Below are 20,990 nucleotides of genomic sequence, written 5' to 3'. Positions count from 1 at the left end.
CGGAGAGTAGGCGTGTCTATTAAGCTAGGAGCGAGCGCAGAGGGCCCGTGAATTCCCCCTCGACCGCTAAAAATGGGTTCTTTTCAAGAATCGCCAGATTTTACACATTTTTTACACTCAAAAAACTATATAAAACAGCATGTCAAACAAACAAAACAGCAATAACAGTATTCTTTGCCATCTTCGCGTACGTTCCCTTTTCCCTACAATGAGCATAGTTGTATAAGGCCACACTATTTGCTAGCGTCTTACTAATTCATTCATTTTTTTTCACGCGTCTTAAATTTCGCGGAAATTTTTCAAGCACATTTCCGCGACAGTTTTTTTTGGAATTGCGTAAATCGCGCCAAAAAAAAATAAGGCCGCAGAATGAGGTACCTCGTTTGTTTGCTCGTTATAGACACTGGGTTATTTATAGGACCGCGTGGCTCAGAAGTATGGCCCTATTACAAAGGGATCCAAGTCACATTTCACTGAACGCTTATTGATTCCACTAGCCTGCTAAAGCATCGACCCCACCCCCCGCAGGGTTTGATTGATTGGGTTATTTTCGTATCGACCGGAAATAACTAAACACGCAATTCAAATGCTATTGATTTTTTACGTGCTGAAAATAATCATAATTAAAAAGCTGGTGAACCAGCAAACCAGCATTTTTATACTGCACGCCTTCTCTCATTGAGTAACTGAAAGCCTCTTTTTTGTCACCTTTTACAACGATATTTTCTTTTTAAAGTACTTCGCATTATTCGTCGTCATCACTTCATTCTTCGTTATTCGTGTTCTTTCTCTCCATATATTCATCGTCATTCGTCTCTTAGTTTGTCTGTATTCATCGTCATTCGTCTCTTAGTTTGTCTGTATTCATCGTCACTCCGTTTCTTCTTTCTCTCTATTCGTCGTCATTTGTCACTTCTTTCTTAGTGCCCTATACATAGTACGCTGTGAAGGGTATTAGTTGGCATTATCTTATTCTAATTAAACCAGAACTGCTACATTTGACGGTTTAAGTCTTATCCCTCTTGTCTACCGTCTAGTCACTCAAGAAATTGTCACTCTAGATTCTCGAGTGGAGACCTGCCTCTTACCATTAGGAAGGAGGGGGGAGGGGTTGTCTGTTTAGCAGCCGCTTTTAGTGGCACGCACGGCTGCTTAGCAGACTAGGGGGGGGTCTGAATCTCGTTTTCTTGGGCACTTTTGTTCTATAATCCCGTTTTTCCAGTTTCTTCAACACTATGCCGTTCCCGTCCCCGTTTCGTGAAGCTGAAATTGTTCGCGGTATAAACCCAAGTCTTGTTCCCCACTCAAAATCAAGTCAAATCCTATTTTTCCCTTTTCATGACCCTGTTTTATAAGGGTCCTAAGAGATGAGGGTCTATTAGCCAGCATTCAAATTTAATCAAATTATAACTGCTGCTTTGGACTGCCTACCAACACTACTGTGTCTACGTGCAGCTAGTCAAAGAATGAGAGCAACGACAGCTGCTTTCCAAATTTGAGCATCTCTGTTGCCATTTTTATCAAAAGGACGTAAAAAACAAACTTCAAGGGGATTAAAACCCAAAACGGAAACCATTTACCAAAGGATATGGGCACGGGCTAAGCAAGGCTAATAGGAAACGATGGGATATCGATACGTAATCATCGGAGGATCGAGTGACTAGGAGGCATGTAAGACACGTTTCTAACATTCCCACATGGCTCAGAGGCTTCAGTTGCGACTGATAATCAGCACTGCACTTGGTCCAAGAATCAAGAGCCCTACAGGCTCGCAAATATGCGAGTTTCTCAAGCCGTAGGGCTGTCATTTATTGCGTGATCTTTGGGCTGCTAGGCATGCGTGGACTAAAAAGAGGCTAAAAGAAGTCCAGCAGAAATGTAAACAAGTCCAACAAGTGATCGAAAACAGGTCAAGTGCGGTTTGAACTATGTGGGCCATTAGAAAAACATGATACAATATTTATTATTGTCAAATGACAACATATATATTTACACAGTGTATAGAGAGTTTTTTTAACGTAGGATTTGAGGGCAGCAGACGACTTTCTGAAAACGACTCGACCACATCCAAACTGCGGGTTCCTCTTATCAAACTTTCGCGCTCTCGACGCGCCTTTTAAGGTAAAAAAATAATTAAGATACATTGGTATGTGGTTTTCGATGTTTTCGCAGAAAGCCACAGAGATAAACGTTTTATTATTGAGCATTAAACTGAGCGGATTATGCGAGAAAAGAATAAAGTTTAAATAGTTAAATAGTGAGCCGTGATACGCAGTAACCTCTTTTCACCGCGGTGTAAAAATAGATTCGCTAATTGCTTTTACATTGAAATGTTTTAGTGATTTTTGAAGGATTTCAAAAGAACAACCCGTAGAAAGTACGCTATAGAACTTTTTTAGGGCAGCGGTGTCAACAATATAGAAACAATGTTAAACTATCGTTTGTTTTATTTAATTGATGTAATATCAAAGGCGCACAAAAGCTTAATAAATAACTGTACATGATTTAGGTCCAATATCTTAAGCTCCTTGATTTGAGATAACGGGAGTTTACGATGCAGGGCTCTACGAGTTAGCAATATTGCTTGTCTATGTTCTTGCTGAGCGAGTTCTTCTCAAGGACAGAGACAAGTTCCTGTTGAGCCACGATGTTTTTCGCTGCATTGTTGGCGAATTATTATTATTATTGTTCTCGAGTTTCTTGCGTTGAATCTCGTCTAGTATACCATGAAATGGCTCCTGCACTCCCCAATTCATCTTACACGAGGTGATAGACCAAAGATACTTCCATCTTTTTAGCACCACATCCCGCGTGTTAACCCTGCACCCTAAGCGATCGGTGATCGTGAGAGAGTGTCCATCACCATCAAGTGATAAGTCCGACTTGTTCGCAACAACTAGAACAGGTACCGAGTTTCCTTTTTCCGCGATTATTTCCTCCCTGTATTGCTGAAGCTGCTCAAATGAGCGGGGATTGTCAATGGAATAAACCAAAATAATAGCGTCCGCTTTAGCTATGTCAACACGACGGATTGCGGGGAAGTTTTCAGATCCGCAAGTGTCGATAATGTCTAGTTGATAGGTACGATCGTTGTAAAGTAAATGCTTAGAGACAAATTCCTCAATCGTAGGAACGTACTCCTCTTGAAACCCCTCGCCACAGAATCCTCGAATGAGCGATGATTTGCCCACACGTCCCTCTCCGAGGACCGCAATTGTCAACTTTTTCAAGTAAGCTGAGCTCCTTTTTCCCAATGCTTGATGGCTTGCCTTCCTCTTTGAGCTCTTTTGCTGTTTCTTCATGTCGTATCTGCGGAGTTTTTGCTCGTTCTGGTCGAGTGTGCTTTTGAAAGCGCTCGAAAACAACCTCCTATGTGGTTCTCTTTCGGTTCACACCACGGTGGAATCGCTTCACTGTTTTGGAAAACTGTTAATTACTGCATCGATGATGTGCGAACAGTACGATTGCTTGGCTCAACTAACGACAGACCGAGTTCACGGCCTTTTATACGCGACTAAAAGATGTAAGTGATACGACGATAACATGAATGCGGGGGTGTCCGCAGGGTGGAATGTGAGCAATGTGAAGTGACTCGCGCGAGGATTCAGTGTTTTCAAGTCTCACGGGATTTTGCGACGCATGAGTGAATTGTTATGATTCAGAATAATGTGAACTAGTGCCTTAACAACAATCACTAGGAAACAGAACGCAAAACATTTTGAAATATTACCGTTCTCAATTTGAAAAAGACGGGTTTTTTTTCTGGTCATAAGGACGAGACAAGACTATGAGTTCATTACAAAGCTCTTAAACTTGATGGAAGACTTTATGGCGCAAGTGAACTCATTGAACTGCCAATAAAACAATTTTCAGTCGTGTAAGAAATAGTTGGGAAATTCATACAGTAAATAAGTCTACGAATTGTGCAACGCAAAGTTACCGAGAGGATCGACTCAATGACACAATCGGAAATACTTTATAATTAATCCGCCCGAAGATGTTTTGGATGTTTCCGCTCCCTCGTAAACCCTTCGGTTACAATAGCAATGTTCGGTTTCACGTCGGTCTAGACAAGTTCTTGTCGGGTCTCGCTCGGAGGGTTTACGAAAAAAAAAGCCCAAGGCGTTTTAGATTTTTGCGCTCCTTCATAAACCGTTCGATTATAATGACAATGTTCGGTTTCACAAGACAGTGCTCGTCGGGTCTCGCTCGGGGGTTTACGAACAAAAGCCAATATTGTCGGCGGTTAAGTTAGAGATGTCTTCTAGAGCGAACCAAAGCTTTCTTTCGCTTTGTGTCGATTAGTTACGGTAGAGTAACTCGATCGAAATAAAGTTTGTCAGGCGAAAGGCATCTCTGGCCTGCAGGCAAGCGCTCTATGATTGAGAAATAGCGCAACAGACGAAAACTCTTGGACTGTCTAATCCTAGACTTCTCCCTTAACCTAGCATCTCTAATCTTTCTGCTAGACGCTTAGCACAATAAACTTGCTCTCTTAACGATCCACAGAGAAGCATATTACAGCTATTACATTACTCTTTACAATTTTGATCGACACAAGAATTAGTGATTAATGGGAGTACAGAAGATAAGAAGCCTAGAAAGGCATAATTTGGAGAGATGAAGTCCTATGCTGCAAAAAGGTACTGGAATCGTCACAAAAAGTAGACGAAACATTTGTGAGGCAGCAAAACATTGCCACGAGTCTTGCATAATTTTTCCAACGATGCTGTTGGATGGAGTTTAAGTTGTTTTTCCTATATAGCATGCTGGACGGGGTTTATATTTTTTTCCTATATAGCATTTTTACTGCAATAAAAATGGGTTCACTACAATGATAGCCCCGTTATCATCAAATAAAATTGTTTGTAGGCAATCTCGACCAAGAAAGGATGACGGTCAGAAGTAAGAACGTTTTTTTACAGACTACACTGTCACTATCGTTTCTTATAAGAACGTCCTGCCTGAGACCTCACCAATTGAAACATCATGTCGAGGCTCAGATAACATCAAAATATTGTGTTCATAATATAACATCTTTGTGAATTCTCTTACTAATACTTTACTGGGTATCGCATCATTTTATACACAGAAATTTAAGAAAATGCTCCAAAAATAAGTCTCAACTGCAAATTAGGCGTTCTTAAAAAGAAAGAGCACTGAACCAGACATATAACCTTGGCCGAGTTCGTGCAAGCAGGGTAAGATAATTTGATTGACAGGTAAGGAAATGAACAAGGTTATCGCAACCACGTGACATGGACAGCCAAACAACGGCGCGAAATCGCCAACGGAGGGAGACAAGATATTTGACATAGTTAGCAGTTCAGTCTCAAGAATTCCTCTTGAATTTCGATGCAGAATCTTGAGTCAGCATAGAAATCTGATAACTGAACCTAAGACTTATTAAATCCTCTATCCGTGTCATCTCTAAGTCAGCAGTCACTGATAAAGTGACGGAATGCCTTCGAGTGAAGTGTCTTACACTAGTCACCTGTATGTGGAGTGCGTTTAGAGCACACATCAGCCTTTTATTGATGTCCCCATCACGAAAAGAATGCGAGGTATAAAAAATGCCGCCGTACTAACACGCTTAATAGTTTGTACTATTACGCGTAGCGAGTGTTATTTTAATAACACTCGTCAAATGTATTTTATTCGTTATAGCTCTACTTCTTTTTCTAGTCAGAGTTGTTTTCGCGCGGTTTGACGCCTTATTTGAGAAATTACAAGAAAAGCGTTGTTTAAAACTGCGCCGCCGTTGGATTCATTAAAATGTTCGCTTTTCGAGTACTCGAGCGAGAATGTCTAAAATACGAAAACAAGGCCAAAAAAACGAGTTGCGTTTGATGTCCAAGATACTGGAAAGAAGCCCTACATGCATTTAGCATGCAGTTAACGCTTTTTCGTTGACAGGAATTGAGAGAGTACTTTTTCTACAGGCAAAGCGCGTTTCAAGCGCGTGCATTCCTGCCCATTTCACGTTTTTCTTGGTATTGCGTATAATTAAAAGATATTCTGATCTCGGACCGAAGGTATTGACGAACGCACGACCAAAAGGATATAACATTCAACAGCGAATTTTTTCCGTGTTTTCTAGTGTTAAACAGAAATCCAGACAGGAAGAACTCACTCGAGGCTAGACTGACATCCTAATCTGGATAAGAACAGGGCAGTGAATCTGCTGGGGGTATCAGGCCAGAGCGAGCTCGCGATCATGAGGGCTAGACCCGAAACCCGAGACACGCGTGATAGACCAGAAACCCGAGGCATGCGGGCTGGACCCGAAACCCGCGATAAGAAAAAACGCAAAAAAATTTCGTGTTGGAGTAGAGCTAAATTTATTTATTTTAATAAGGGACTATTATTTCAAGGAGCTTGAACCAAATCGCAGACAACCGCAAGAACGCCGAAAAAAATGAGACAGACATAGACAATGTCATAGTCGAAACCGCACTTTTAAAATAACTCGAATGAAGACTATAATTGTTACCGAAGGCAATGGAAATTTATGGACAGTTGAAGAGCTAATATGTGTTGAGAGTTAACTTGAAACTGACCAAATTATTGTTCATTTTGAGTATATATATCGCTGGATCCAATAAGCATGAGAAGAATAAAGCTCTTGATACTTTTTGACTAATGGTGGAAAGTTCTTGAAAAACTCTTGAGGAAGCCTGAGCTAAAAAGTTTAATTAGAAACTACTAGATTTGAAAATAAAAACTGTTGCAAGGAGAAAGATCAAACAAAATCATGGCGGTTCCACAACAATTGTAAACAATAATCGAAAGAACTGAAATAGAAAAATTACGCCATACAGAGATACACCTATTTCAATAAAGGTTGTCAGTGCAAATGGCAAATAGCGATTGGCAAATGGCATGCGTCTCGAAGAATATGGATAAATCAAAACAATTATCCATTAAAGGTTACCAATGCTTGGCTTTGACATTGCTGGGCTTTATTTAACACCTTAAAATTTACGAATAATTAGTACCCATAAGCCATTAACCATTTGCTATTTGCACTGACAACCTTTAGTGAAATAGGTGTATATTGGATGTCTGAGTAAACGCCCAAATATGATAGATATCTACAACTCTTACCTAAAATCCACCAGAGGCTCATTAAATTCACCTAGACATAGCACTGTGAGATGATAGAGTGACTCTATCAGGATATTTGTGGTGTATTGCAAGTCTAAGCTTGGTCCTGGGGGGTTTTCTTTGTCTGCTTTTGGTGACAACGCAGAAACAGTAAGTACAGGAAGAGATCCCGCCCACGTCTATACACGCATGGCTTGCCCCGTCACAGCGCACCGTTTAGGAATGTTTTATTTATGGTACAGTTAAACAAATAGTTCTCAAATAAATTTTTGCGCTGATGACGTCACAGCGTGTCATGAATTAAGCAAGGAAGGCAATCGAAAAAGATGCGTTCGCGCTTGGCGATCAATTATAATTTAATTGCAATGAAATAAGCAAAACATCATAGTCAGATATAGATAAGAATAAACTAAGGACATTATTTCTACAGTAGCGAACGTGGTAAGTTTACAATGTAAACGTCCGCGTCCTCAATTGACCTGAAAGTTGGATTTTTCACGTCGTGGTTTTTACGGAAAACGGCTGAAATGTATCAGACAGAACGCATTTTCACGCGCTACTATTGAATTCTGAACCAAATCCCATTGTTTTCTGCCATCGTCGTCCGCGTTGCCGTCGTCGTTGCTCAAAGTCCCTAAAAACGCATAGAGACGCAGTCGAATTGCGTGACTGTTGTCACGATGGAAATAGATGCTTTCTCACACTTGGAACTTTTCTAAGATGACTAAATGGCGGCTAGAACTCTTTAATTGCATGTTGGATTTTCTCCGTAAAGCGTACACAATAGACTGCCAGGAGGACCAGGAGGCGTTTACGCGGTGTTTTTCTGCCATAGCCGCCATCTTGAATTTGACCGCGACGGCTTGGCACGAGTGACAAAACTCCATCCCCGGCTTTCGCGCGGTCAAAACAAAATAACATGGCGGCCACGGTACTCGGCGCATAGCGAAAAAACTAACGAAAAACACCGGGTAAACGCCCATAAACAAGGGGAGCAGCTCACCGTTTTGGAGCTTACAATCCCAAGGGGGAGGGGCTTGGAAGCCACATCGATCCGATACTCATTAAATAAAAATCTTTTAATTACGTTATTAAGAATAAAACAGTTATCCAGTATCTATTAACAAACTCACTAGCAATAAAAAGTAAAAAAATAAATATGATGAAAAAAATGTGGAAGAGAAGTTGCAAAAAAAAAATGTTCAGCCATAACATTAAAAAATATGTTTACATCTTGTAAAATGTTGCTAAAACATGCATACGTGAAATTCTACGTTCGACTAAAATTTTGAAAGCGTATTCGCTTTTCTAGGATTACGAAAAAACAGCAGGCGGTAAAACCGCTAACGTCTGATACACTTTGTCAGCGTGTGTTTGTCAGGTAAGAAAGGATCTCTAAGTGCGATATCCCTGACCAGCGGTTACAGGCATCGTGAATGCTCATTTTATTTAAAGGCTTCTATAGGTGAACCCCCAATTCGAATAGGCGTGAATAATCAAATAAGCGTCCGCAGACCGCATGGTATAACTAAAGCTTGACTGTAGTTATTTTAGTCATACCATCCATTTGACTTGTCGCCGCAAAAAAGAGAACATTTTTTCGTATAGAATAAAGTCAGAATAAACGCCCAATTTCTAATAGGCGTTACCCAGGACTAAATAAATTGAATAATCGCCAAGGATGCTGAAATGAGCATTTAAAATCAGTGAATGAATTCTGCAAACAGTTCACCAGCTCCCGGTCAGCGGTTATATATACCTTGATGAAAAGGTCAGCGGCATAACCATGGCGTCCTCGCGGGTCAGCAGTGTTGTAACCCTGTCAGCGGTTATACCTCGTCATGGAGGAGGTTTGGGTCTGACTGCGTTCGCTTCATGTCCAGCTCGTTCTCACGGCGTTCCTCATCCATTCTCTGGAGCTCTATGGGCGAGCCAATCAGCAGGCTGAAAATACGCATGCGCACAACATGGTCAGAGGTTTTTTTATGACATTTGTAGCCCGCAAATAATTCATTCAGATTTCAGTTTAAATCTAAGCCACCGAGTAAATGTATTCAGAATTTTAAACTAATGTGTGTGATTCCCCTCAACTCCAGGTATTGAACATTTCAGGGGGTGACGTCTTCCAGTGTCAATTGCAATCGGTTAATTTAAAATTCCGGTTGGTGAGAAGATCCAAGAAAATTTCCTCTGCGTGCTTGGAGTATGAATCCTTTTTTGGAATCACACAGTCTAGCCTTATTCATTTTAGGGATAACATTGAGTTTCGAAGGGAGGCTACAGAAATGCACTTAATTTTGCACAAAGTTTTCACAGGAGGTAGGGTAAAGTTATCCAGGGTAATGTACATAAATTTTCATGGGTGCAGGGCAATACACTTAAGTTTTCACAGGGGATAGGGTACAGTTATCCAGTCCTTACTGGGGGGGGTAGGATAATGGACTCCATTTCTTATAGTGGGTGGGGGAGGGGGGTGTTTCCCAGGTTTTACAGGGAGTTGGGAAATAAAATTCTGTTTTCACAGAGGGTAAAGGTTTTGATAGGGCTAATGTTAGGGTAATTCACTTAGGTTTCCATGGGGGCTAGGGAAATGTATTTAGGTTTTCACGGGGGGTAGGGTAACGCAAATTAATTTTCACAGGGATAAGTTAACGAAATCATAAGGTTTAACAGGGGGTAGAAGGTAGGATGAAGATCCACCAGGTTTTACATTGAATACGTGAAAAGACTTCGGTATTCACAGGGGGTGGGGTAGGTTTTAAAGGGGGGAAGGGCATTACACTGACTGGAGTCACATCTTAAAAGAAATTCCCTTTGTGTTTGCTTTATTGACCATGACTAAAAAATCCCGCTCCTTTAAAGTTATCTCTTATTTCCTTTTACTTATAAACCTATCATTTGGGGCTTGCTTTAGTTTTATATTATTCGGTTGATCTTGAAAAGGTTGTCGATATTTTAAGAAGACACTTCCAGATTCACCTTCCCCACATCTTCCAACAACTCTTTGCGACTCGAGCGTGAAACCGCGGAGGAGAAAAATAAACTTTTTCATTTGAATGTTTACAATTTTGACGCCTGACCTCGGTTTCATGCGCGTGTCACAATCAGTTATGGGGAGTAGTGATAAAGGTGTGAAGGTGAAATGTCAAGTCATATCAATCAATGGCTGTCGTTTTTCTATATGGTCTGAAAGAGACTGGGGCGAGCGCGCGGGAGACCTGTGATATTCTAAAACGTTAGGGACTAGGCTCCATTTCCAAGATGGCTGCCAGCAAAATCGTAGTAAACACGATATCCTGCAAGTTTACGTGGAAATTCCCGGCTTACAAAGCTCTAGAGAGTTAAAAAAGCGAAAAAATGATTGCAGCAGACTCCCTAATATGGTAGAATATGGTAGAAAAACGACAGTTTTTAGAACAAGATTTACTGATATGTGAGTCATATAACTTATACACCACCTTTCCACACGTGGAGAATATCACGTGGGCGATGTGCTGTTTGCAAAGCGCAGAAATTCAAATATGCAGAAATTTCTTCGCGGAAAATGAATATAAGAGTCAAGAGACATTTCTAACATTGGACATGTCTTTCACATGGACAAGCTTTTCAAGATTCTGTGTTAGTCTCAAGGTTAGCTTAGAGGGCTAGTTATCACACTAAATTACTACAAACGTTATGATTAGTTTACTTTTCTTTATTAACTTATCAATGCAAAGAGAGCAGAGATCATTAGAAAATAAGTGGGACTGAGGACAAAACGAAATGTGTTAGTTGCTGTTAAAAGACACATTGTTTTTTACTTCGTCAGAGTTTTAAAACTTTGAATACTGGTTTACAATAATTTTACATACAATCTCGTACTGCCAATGGTAGATTGTTTCATCTTTTTCTTTATTTTTATTTGTTTAAACAATATTATCCTGCTTGCAGAGCGTTTTCTTCTGCTACAATTATTTTTGATATTTGTTTATACATGTTATTAAACTGTCTCGGATAGTTTGTATAAAAAGAGATTATGAAAACTGATGAATACTGGCTGGAAAAGCCTCTGCTAGCATATTGTTAGTTCAACTCTTTCCACTAGGAAATATATAGGAAAACAATGGTGGCATGCTCTTTTAAACAATAAAATGCTGCTTTTCATCAACCAAAATGGATAATCGAGCTATCTCAATAAAAAGACACCCATAGAAATATTTGCAATCCCTTACTTTTCAAAGGTCAACCTTAACAGAACCCTAAAAAAATATGGGATATTGTAGTATCAGGTGATAGCTAGAGAGAAAACATGCAGTCACGTGATGTCTAGAGTTCATACTCTATGTACCCGCGTATTTGCCTTGAGCCTCCAGCCAGGCTCGTTCCATCCAGCCGACGAAAAGTATCACAACTGTAGCCTCGATATGATGTCCTCCAAGGGACGTGGTCGAGCGGGACTGGTACGGAGAGGAAGGGGGGCTGGGGAAGAGCGGTTATAGTTATCAAGAGTTAGTAGCTTGATTAACAGGTTTTGCAGTTTTTATGGTTACGTATGAGTTTTCGTGAAAACATAGAGAAAGAGTGTAGAGAAAGTGGCGTTAAATGTTTCGTATAGGTGAAGAAAAAAATTAACGAGTGGCAAAGCGTTTGAGCGCAGGAATACAAAGATTTCTTAGGAATGCGATAAATGGAAAAGACGTTAGCTTTTCGCACGAAAAGAGAAGTGCTGATTGGTTTATTATAAATAGAAAGACGGCTGAGCACTTGATTGGCTAATGAGTGGCTAGGAGAGGTAGAGGAAACAGCGAAGGAATATTTCATGTTTGGTTACATATGGCAACGTTGTTTCTTCTCAACAAGATAATCAAATGGAAAAGTTAAGTATCAAAACAAAAATTTAATTTTAAAACATATAAATATATACATAATTTAAACGTTTGACACGTCTGTGTTTAATGTTTACTCGCACGTAACGAGGTGGGTTATGTTTACACAGGTACAAACGGGATGTTTTAACTCGCAAGTAACGAATAACATATGCTGACACGCGTACACGTGACCTAGTCTGACTCGAGTGTGTGAGAGACATTGTCTGACTCGCGCGTAACGAGCGTTATTGTGGGGCTTGTGCGTAACAAGTGAGATAGTCTGACTCGCGCGTAACACGAGATAGTCTGACTCGCGCGTAACGAGCGTTATTGTGGCGCTTGAGCGTAACAAGTGAGATAGTCTGACTCGCGCGTAACGAGCGTTATTGTGGGGCTTGAGCGTAACAAGTGAGATAGTCTGACTCGCGCGTAACGAGCGTTATTGTGGGGCTTGTGCGTAACAAGTGAGATAGTCTGACTCGCGCGTAACGAGCGTTATTGTGGGGCTTGAGCGTAACAAGTGAGTTAGTCTGACTCGCGCGTAACGAGCGTTATTGTGGGGCTTGAGCGTAACAAGTGAGATAGTCTGACTCGCGCGTAACGAGCGTTATTGTGGCGCTTGAGCGTAACAAGTGAGATAGTCTGACTCGCGCGTAACGAGCGTTATTGTGGGGCTTGAGCGTAACAAGTGAGATAGTCTGACTCGCGCGTAACGAGCGTTATTGTGGGGCTTGAGCGTAACAAGTGAGATAGTCTGACTCGCGCGTAACGAGCGTTATTGTGGGGCTTGTGCGTAACAAGTGAGATAGTCTGACTCGCGCGTAACGAGCGTTATTGTGGGGCTTGAGCGTAACAAGTGAGATAGTCTGACTCGCGCGTAACGAGCGTTATTGTGGGGCTTGAGCGTAACAAGTGAGTTAGTCTGACTCGCGCGTAACGAGCGTTATTGTGGGGCTTGAGCGTAACAAGTGAGATAGTCTGACTCGCGCGTAACGAGCGTTATTGTGGCGCTTGAGCGTAACAAGTGAGTTAGTCTGACTCGCGCGTAACGAGCGTTATTGTGGGGCTTGAGCGTAACAAGTGAGATAGTCTGACTCGCGCGTAACGAGCGTTATTGTGGCGCTTGAGCGTAACAAGTGAGATAGTCTGACTCGCGCGTAACGAGCGTTATTGTGGGGCTTGAGCGTAACAAGTGAGATAGTCTGACTCGCGCGTAACGAGCGTTATTGTGGGGCTTGTGCGTAACAAGTGAGATAGTCTGACTCGCGCGTAACGAGCGTTATTGTGGGGCTTGAGCGTAACAAGTGAGTTAGTCTGACTCGCGCGTAACGAGCGTTATTGTGGGGCTTGAGCGTAACAAGTGAGATAGTCTGACTCGCGCGTAACGAGCGTTATTGTGGCGCTTGAGCGTAACAAGTGAGATAGTCTGACTCGCGCGTAACGAGCGTTATTGTGGGGCTTGAGCGTAACAAGTGAGATAGTCTGACTCGCGCGTAACGAGCGTTATTGTGGGGCTTGAGCGTAACAAGTGAGATAGTCTGACTCGCGCGTAACGAGCGTTATTGTGGGGCTTGTGCGTAACAAGTGAGATAGTCTGACTCGCGCGTAACGAGCGTTATTGTGGGGCTTGAGCGTAACAAGTGAGATAGTCTGACTCGCGCGTAACGAGCGTTATTGTGGGGCTTGAGCGTAACAAGTGAGTTAGTCTGACTCGCGCGTAACGAGCGTTATTGTGGGGCTTGAGCGTAACAAGTGAGATAGTCTGACTCGCGCGTAACGAGCGTTATTGTGGGGCTTGAGCGTAACAAGTGAGTTAGTCTGACTCGCGCGTAACGAGCGTTATTGTGGGGCTTGAGCGTAACAAGTGAGATAGTCTGACTCGCGCGTAACGAGCGTTATTGTGGCGCTTGAGCGTAACAAGTGAGATAGTCTGACTCGCGCGTAACGAGCGTTATTGTGGGGCTTGAGCGTAACAAGTGAGATAGTCTGACTCGCGCGTAACGAGCGTTATTGTGGGGCTTGTGCGTAACAAGTGAGATAGTCTGACTCGCGCGTAACGAGCGTTATTGTGGGGCTTGAGCGTAACAAGTGAGTTAGTCTGACTCGCGCGTAACGAGCGTTATTGTGGGGCTTGAGCGTAACAAGTGAGATAGTCTGACTCGCGCGTAACAAGCGTTATTACAGGACTCGTGCGTATCGCGTGAGATAGTCTGACTCGCGCGTAACGAACGTTATTGTAAGACTCGCGCGTACGAGTGAGATAGTCTGACTCGCGCGTAACAAGCGTTATTACAGGACTCGTGCGTATCGAGTGAGATAGTCTGACTTGCGCGTAACGAACGTTATTGTAAGACTCGCGCGTACGAGTGAGATAGTCTGACTCGCGCGTACTAGGTACGGTTTGCTATGAGTGTTAGGCGAGGTTTGGAAGAGATTCACAAGGCTAGGTGTTTAGACGGGTGAGGAACACGCACGTTACGTGCAGGTTGGAAATGGATTGGAACATGTTTGCAATACATGTGTTTGTTTGCGGAAGTGGGGAGATGGAGACGGATGGAGAAGAGGTGTGTGGGTGATGGTGTTGATACGATGCATAACATCTTTTAAAATGCCACAACAAATATGAGATGCAGTCGCGTGATTCTTCCCTGACAACGATCCGAAAGGATACTTGTTGGGTTTAGGGGAGGTGTGGGTGGTTATACTTGTGAATCTCATGGTATTAAGGGTTGTGGTGGGTATAGGGGAGGGGTGGGTGGTTATACTTGTGAATCTCGTGGTATTAAGGGTCGTGGTGGGCATGCGGGAGGATTTGTGTTACGTGTGAATCTCGGAGTGGAAACTCGTGATAATAACGTTGTGTGTAGGTTGAGATGTGATAACATAGTACAACCCTACCGATACGTTGGAGGGGTAAGGCGAAGTAGACATGGGTGAGGGTGGGTGGAGGGGTCGTGTGTGGCTTGAGATGTTATAACATAGTACAACCCTACCGATACGTTGGAGGGGTAAGGCGAGGTAGACATGAGTGAGTGTTGGTGGAGTGGTCGTGTGTGGCTTGAGATGTGATAACAAAGTACAACCCTACCGATACGTTGGAGGGGTAAGGCGAGGTAGACATGGGTGAGGGTGGGTGGAGGGGTTGTGTGTGGCTTGAGATGTGATAACAAAGTACAACCCTACCGATACGTTGGAGGGGTAAGGCCAGGTATACATGGGTGAGGGTGGGTGGAGGGGTCGTGTGTGGCTTGAGATGTAATAACAAAGTACAACCCTACCGATACGTTGGAGGGGTAAGGCGAGGTAGACACGGGTGAGGGTGGGTGGAGGGGTCGTGTGTGGCTTGAGATGTGATAACATAGTACAACCCTACCGATACGTTGGAGGGGTAAGGCGAGGTAGACACAGGTGAGGGTGGGTGGAGGGGTCGTGTGTGGCTTGAGATGTGATAACATAGTACAACCCTACCGATACGTTGGAGGGGTAAGGCGAGGTAGACACGGGTGAGGGTGGGTGCAGGGGTCGTGTGTGGCTTGAGATGTGATAACGTGATCCTACCCTGCCGAAGAGTTTGAAGGATAAGGCGTGGATGGCATGGGTTGCCTGTGGTCCTTTGATTTCTTCTTCTTGTGTAGAAACTTGCCGAGGGAGGACTGGAAACAAGACAAAAACCATTAACGCGTTAAATTGGGAAAGAAATCAACTGACCACGGGCTATAGAACAATTTTACTCAAAAGTGATATCTACTGCTTGGTAATGTTGAATAAGCCACCTATTCCATAGTTAATTGGCTCGCTTACGTAAGTGAAACTAATATACTTTGCATAGAAATTAGAGAAAATAACTTGTTTTTCAGATTTTGCGTTAAAGCCGACCTGAGTACCCCTATTTTTTATGCCAAAATGTTGCTCATATCGCCAATCTACACAAGATATTGAACTATCAAAAGATTCTCACCATACAGTGTTCTGCGAAATTCATGGCGATTTCAGGCCCCAATCTGGCCTTAGTCGCAATATTTATCTTTTTTTACCATGATGTCGCGCATTAAAAGTGCTACAAAGGCTGCAATATATTGACTATGGGCTAGCAAGAAACCCATAAGGCGCGGTGACATCAAGTTAGATGCAATCACAAGATACGCCTTAGCCCTAAGGGAGGGACTTCATTAATTTTGACCCTAGATAACTTTCTTATTATTGAAAACAGCGCGTGAATAGGAGCCAACTGAAACTCCTTTTACTTAATCGAAGGGAGAGAAAGAAAGCGAAGCTAAACGGTGAAACCACGCACATTCTACCACGAAAGCTAGTGAGCGCAGGCGCGATATAGGTGAAATCGCTGATACACAAACACAACAAGAACAAAATCAAGAAATTGTGTTCTCTTGCCCTTGCGTTCTAAAACTACTTGCTTTGCGCCTGCGTACGAGCGACAACCAAGTGTTACCAACAGATAAAACACCATCTCGTAGAATCGTTTAGGAAATATACTAAAAAGGTTCGAGTTTGAGTAAGATCTAGAGATACGGCCGTTCAAGTTCGAGTGATTGATGCGGGATCAGTAATTACTGTCAAGTGGACTGAAGCCTCGCTTATGGTACCATTCTTGTAACACCACGCGAGGTAAGTCTTGTACTTTCTTTACAACTAAAAGGTGCAATGGGAGAAGGGAACAGAAGTTTTGCAGTATTTTTACGATCATGAAAATCTTATTTACCTACAACAATGTTTAAAAGCACAAACAAACAAAAAAACAAATTCAGAAATGAATTTACGACATGAAAAGGGAGTTTTTGTTTCTGAATTTGACCAAATCATTAGGACAAAACTATTTCCTGTTGGGCAAAACAAAAACTGATGTATCAATGAGTGAATAATAGGCTTTCACTTTTGAATGGTGACTTTTGCCAAACATATTCCTTGCTTTCAACAGATATTTCACTTCTTTATACGGCGGCCCTTAGCTAAAGCCTTTGCTTTTCCGAGTAACCCCAGATGAAAGCCGGCTGGTGGGCTAGAATTCAAAAAGCCTTTACCAGAACGAGTACATATTTGTATGTTATTGTTTTTTTTTATCTATTATTGGAAATGGTCACGATGCTGAATTAAATAAAAAGTATAAAACTATGTTCAAATTGCTTCGTAAATAATAACAAAGGATTGGCTGAAGATGGCTCTTTAAAGGCGCTGCTGAAAGTAATGACAGAAGTGAAAGCCATCCCAACATGGGAACACTTGAAAATCACATAGGCCATGGCACGCGTCACTCGTGACACCGAACTTTAGCTTTCGTTTCCGCTCGCTGTCAAAATAATAATCATAGATAGCTTTCTGGGTCCGCTTTTCAGTCTCACACGAAGTCATCTTCCAACTCCCATGATCTGGCGCTTAGTTTCTTTCACTCGCGACTCAAAGCTGGATCTCAGAGCATGTAGTCCAGTGTAAACAGGGCAAACTTCGCCCAGCATTGCCGTGAAGTCTCGCTCGGCTAACCACAATATAATGGAAATGGCCTAGTGTAAACAGCGTGTTGTTGGCGGAACTCGGCCCAGCAAAGCTTCCGCTGTTTGTAAACCATTTGAGGTATCTTTTGGATCAAATGAGCAGCTACAGAATACTAGTTTTCGAGCCAAGATACGTGGTTCTAGAGTCACGAACGTTTTCTTGGGTTTACAAGGGGCTTGTGAGCTGATGGGATCAGGATGGTCGGCAATGACATGAGGCCAAGTAAAAAAAAAAAGACGTGTTTATCGTCCCCGCCCGCATCCTTTTTCGGGCCGCATCAATATTTTTTATCTAGTTATTTTTGCTTATTTTTGGATTGATTGTTCCTCAGAAGTTCAAATTCCGTGTGTTAGCGGTGCGTGGGTACTGAAATTCGTTCCCGTTTCGAGGCTTTTCTTGAGATTTTTCTCACCCGTTCGCAACATCGTTTAAATTTCCTTTGTGAATCGTACAAATCTTTGATAAGCCAAGGAGAAAAAGATAATAAAAAAAGTTAAAAATAAAAAGGGCCGCATGCTCCCTATTTTGATCTTATCAGGACGATAAACATGTTTTTAAATTTTATTTGGCCTAATGTCCGAGTATAATTGTACTGAGGTGTGTAGGATGTGAAGCTCTAAGCTTTTATTTCATTTTCCAGCCGATGTAAACAAGCCTCGACGTAAGAAATTACACGGTGCGGGAAAAGTTATCCTGCTGGATTGCTCTCCAGTAGGTTAATTCGAAATGACTGTTTCCGGGGTTTTGGGATTCCTGTGGTGAGCAAAACGGCGAAGAGCGGAATCGCACGAAAATCAATTAGTTGTGCTGGCATGCGCTTGTCCTTGCGCATGTCTCCACAGGGAGACCGCTGAGAATTATCAATGTGTTACCGGTGATGATCCTTATTTTTATGGGATTTTACTATATAAGGGTAGTTTTGTAGGTCCTAATAGTGTCCTTATTAACGGGGCTTTATCATATAAGAGTAGACTTGTAGGTCCTAATGGTGTACTTATTAACGGGGTTCTACTGAATAAACAGAGCTTTGTAGGTCCAAATGGTGTCTTTATTATCAGAGGTCAAAGTACATGAAGGTATTTCACGCTAAAGCTTGGTGACTGACTCATAGTCAATCACGGTATCTAAATATCCCCTCATACCCATCCCCTCCTACCTCTCCGTTTGTGCTCACGGGACAACCATTAACAGAGCTCCAATTTTCAGACAAGGGGAAAGATACAGCTAAATAGTTAAAGAGATTGGTGATTTTTTTCTCAGTGTTTCATAGTCTTATTCCATTCTTTAACACGTTACACAAAATAATTCTGACAGACTATGTACGTAGCCAATATTTGAGAGTTTCTTTAATGTGCATTCCTCTTGACTAACCGAGTCGCCTTGGAAGAGTTATCAAGTAGCTAATATTTCATAATTTGTATCTTGCTCAGTTCTGCCAGATGCACTGGCAGAATATACAAATAGCCAATATTTGAGAGTTTTTTTTTAATGTGTATTCCTTTTGACTTACCGAAGTTACCTCGGGAGAGCATTTGAATAACCAATATTTGAGAGTTTCTTTAATGTGTATTCCTTTGACTTGCCGAGTTACCTCAGGAGAGTATTTCAATAGCTAATATTTGAGAATTTGTTAAGGGTTGACTAGAGTTGCCCCACTACAGTATTTGTTAATGTGAATTGCTTTTGACTTACTGTTCTATCACGGTGCTTATCCCCAGATTCTGCGGGAGGCTGAGCAACGCTTAGAGGAGCTTCACTCGAACCACCACCATAGTAGCCCATCAATGCCGCACTTGGCGTGACAATGGAGTTGAGGGACCCGTACTTCGGAGTCTGCTGCCCTTGGCTACTGTAGCCGGACTCTGACGAGGAGTCTGCATGAGGAAGCGTGAGATGAGATGAGATGAGAAGAGGGAGGCTGAAAGAGGGGTTGAGAGGGGCTAGTGGGAAGACAACAGAAAAAATGACAGATGAGCTAAGGGCGCGTTTTTTTAACTCATGATTCCGGAATGAGAATGATTAAAATAATAAAAGCATGCATTCGTTTATCCCGCATTCCCATTCCGGAATGGAATGAAGACCATTCCACCCATTCTGCTACCTGTAGCAGCATAACTCAAATGCCATTCTAAACATTCTCTACCAACCATTCCAGAATTATAGGGAAAAAACCCGCCAAGTAGAGGCAGGAATGGAGATAGGGGCAACTAGATGGGGAAACAGAAAGGAGTAAGGGAAGCGCTTATACTACTAAAGGAGAGCCACAATTACAGTAATAAAGGCAAAGAAGGCCCCTTCCCCACATACTACCCAGTGGGGGGAAAGGAGAGCTACAATTACAGTAATAAAGGCAAAGAAGGCCCCTTCCCCACATACTACCCAGTGGGGGGAAAGGAGAGCCACAATTACAGTTATAAAGGCAAAAAAGGCCCCTTCCCCACATACTACCCAGTGGGGGGAAAGGAGAGCCACAATTACAGTTATAAAGGCAAAGAAGGCCCCTTCCCCACAATTCCCGCCCCTGCATCTTTAACACACTTGTACTCATGCACTTTTTCTCGTTCAATTCCACAATTATTTAGTAGGTGTCTGTGGAGTTGGAAAGAACCACCCCACGTGACGGAAAGGTCAGCTCAAGTGAAAGAAAATTGAAAAATTAGCAGGAGCTTTTCGAGAAAATCGCCCCCAATCCCCACTCTCCTACAACACCATTAAAAATCATGGCTACAGGCCTGTGTCTGTCAAATGATCTAACAAACATACCAACAACAAAACAAACAAACAAAAAGAAGGCAATTAGATACAGAGGTTACAAAAAACACACTCGAAAACGAAAGCAGAAAAGAAAGCCTGTGAGATAATGGCATGAGCTGAAACAAGCCAGGGTTAGGAACTCTATTGACATGGCTGTTCTTATTTCATTCTAGGAGTCAACCCCACACACCACAATGACTAACAAGTCAACAAATCAGGGGGTGTAACTGCGGAAGCACACAATAGAATTCCCAAGGGAATTGAAGGCAGGATGACAAACATCCTCTTGAGATTGCAAATAATTGGCCTACCTACAGTGATGCTTATGTATTTTCAAGAATTCAATCAAGTAGGACATAGTGTCATATTTGAATGGGGAAGGTAAAGGTTTTCATTTCAGGGTCAAGCAGAAATTAATCATCACAAATAAATTAAAACATGTTTTTAGAATATGTACTTGTTTAGATCAAGTTTAGGCTGGAAATAGATGGAACTCTGCTCAAACTGGATGGAAGGATATTGGTTCTCTGTTCTATGATGTTTTTACTTAGCCAAAAAATGTGAATTATGTAACTCCGATGTTCTGTTTTTTAGGTATGCATCAAAGAACAATGGACTAGAGCAGACAAATGTCTATAGAGTTTGAAGACTAAAAAAAGGATAAATATGTAAAAAGTTACCAAAAGAAAAGGAAAGTAGCCCTGATACACACGAAGAAACGTGTTTTTAAACTACGGTCTGTGTTATACAAAACATAACAAAACTTTCGAGAAA

The 20,990-nt window shown here is 42.1% G+C and overlaps 2 protein-coding genes and 1 long non-coding RNA gene across 4 annotated transcripts in view; 1 reads left to right on the top strand and 2 right to left on the bottom strand.

Annotated features, from left to right (window-relative positions):
• Nucleotides 1-821: 821 nt before the first annotated feature.
• On the bottom strand, nucleotides 822-6,428 carry LOC5508046 (GTP-binding protein Di-Ras2). Its single transcript, XM_032376790.2, has one exon. The coding sequence runs from the start codon at nucleotides 3,300-3,302 to the stop codon at nucleotides 2,589-2,591; it is 714 nt and encodes a 237-aa protein (XP_032232681.1). The 5' UTR covers nucleotides 3,303-6,428; the 3' UTR covers nucleotides 822-2,588.
• Nucleotides 6,429-8,171: 1,743 nt separating this feature from the next.
• Nucleotides 8,172-20,990, bottom strand: part of LOC116615278 (ankyrin repeat domain-containing protein SOWAHC) — a 21,665-nt gene continuing 8,846 nt past the window's right edge. Inside the window, exons 7-9 of the mRNA XM_032376789.2 lie at nucleotides 19,155-19,336; nucleotides 15,513-15,607; nucleotides 8,172-9,051 (exon numbers count right to left, since the gene is read on the bottom strand). Coding sequence (XP_032232680.1) covers nucleotides 8,937-9,051; nucleotides 15,513-15,607; nucleotides 19,155-19,336 — 392 coding nt within the window. The 3' untranslated portion in view covers nucleotides 8,172-8,936. The remainder of the gene's footprint in view (nucleotides 9,052-15,512; nucleotides 15,608-19,154; nucleotides 19,337-20,990) is intronic.
• On the top strand, nucleotides 16,080-20,896 carry LOC125559013. Of its 2 annotated transcripts, none has more exons than XR_007306258.1 (2): nucleotides 16,080-16,580; nucleotides 18,103-20,896. It is a non-coding gene; the product is annotated as an uncharacterized LOC125559013 (long non-coding RNA). The 2 variants fall into 2 exon arrangements; XR_007306257.1 differs by having other exon boundaries at nucleotides 16,080-17,540.

The sequence above is a fragment of the Nematostella vectensis genome, chromosome 13, assembly GCF_932526225.1.
Source record: "Nematostella vectensis chromosome 13, jaNemVect1.1, whole genome shotgun sequence".
Classification (NCBI taxonomy): Eukaryota; Metazoa; Cnidaria; class Anthozoa; order Actiniaria; family Edwardsiidae; genus Nematostella; species Nematostella vectensis.
This window is presented reverse-complemented; position numbering and strand designations above follow the sequence as displayed.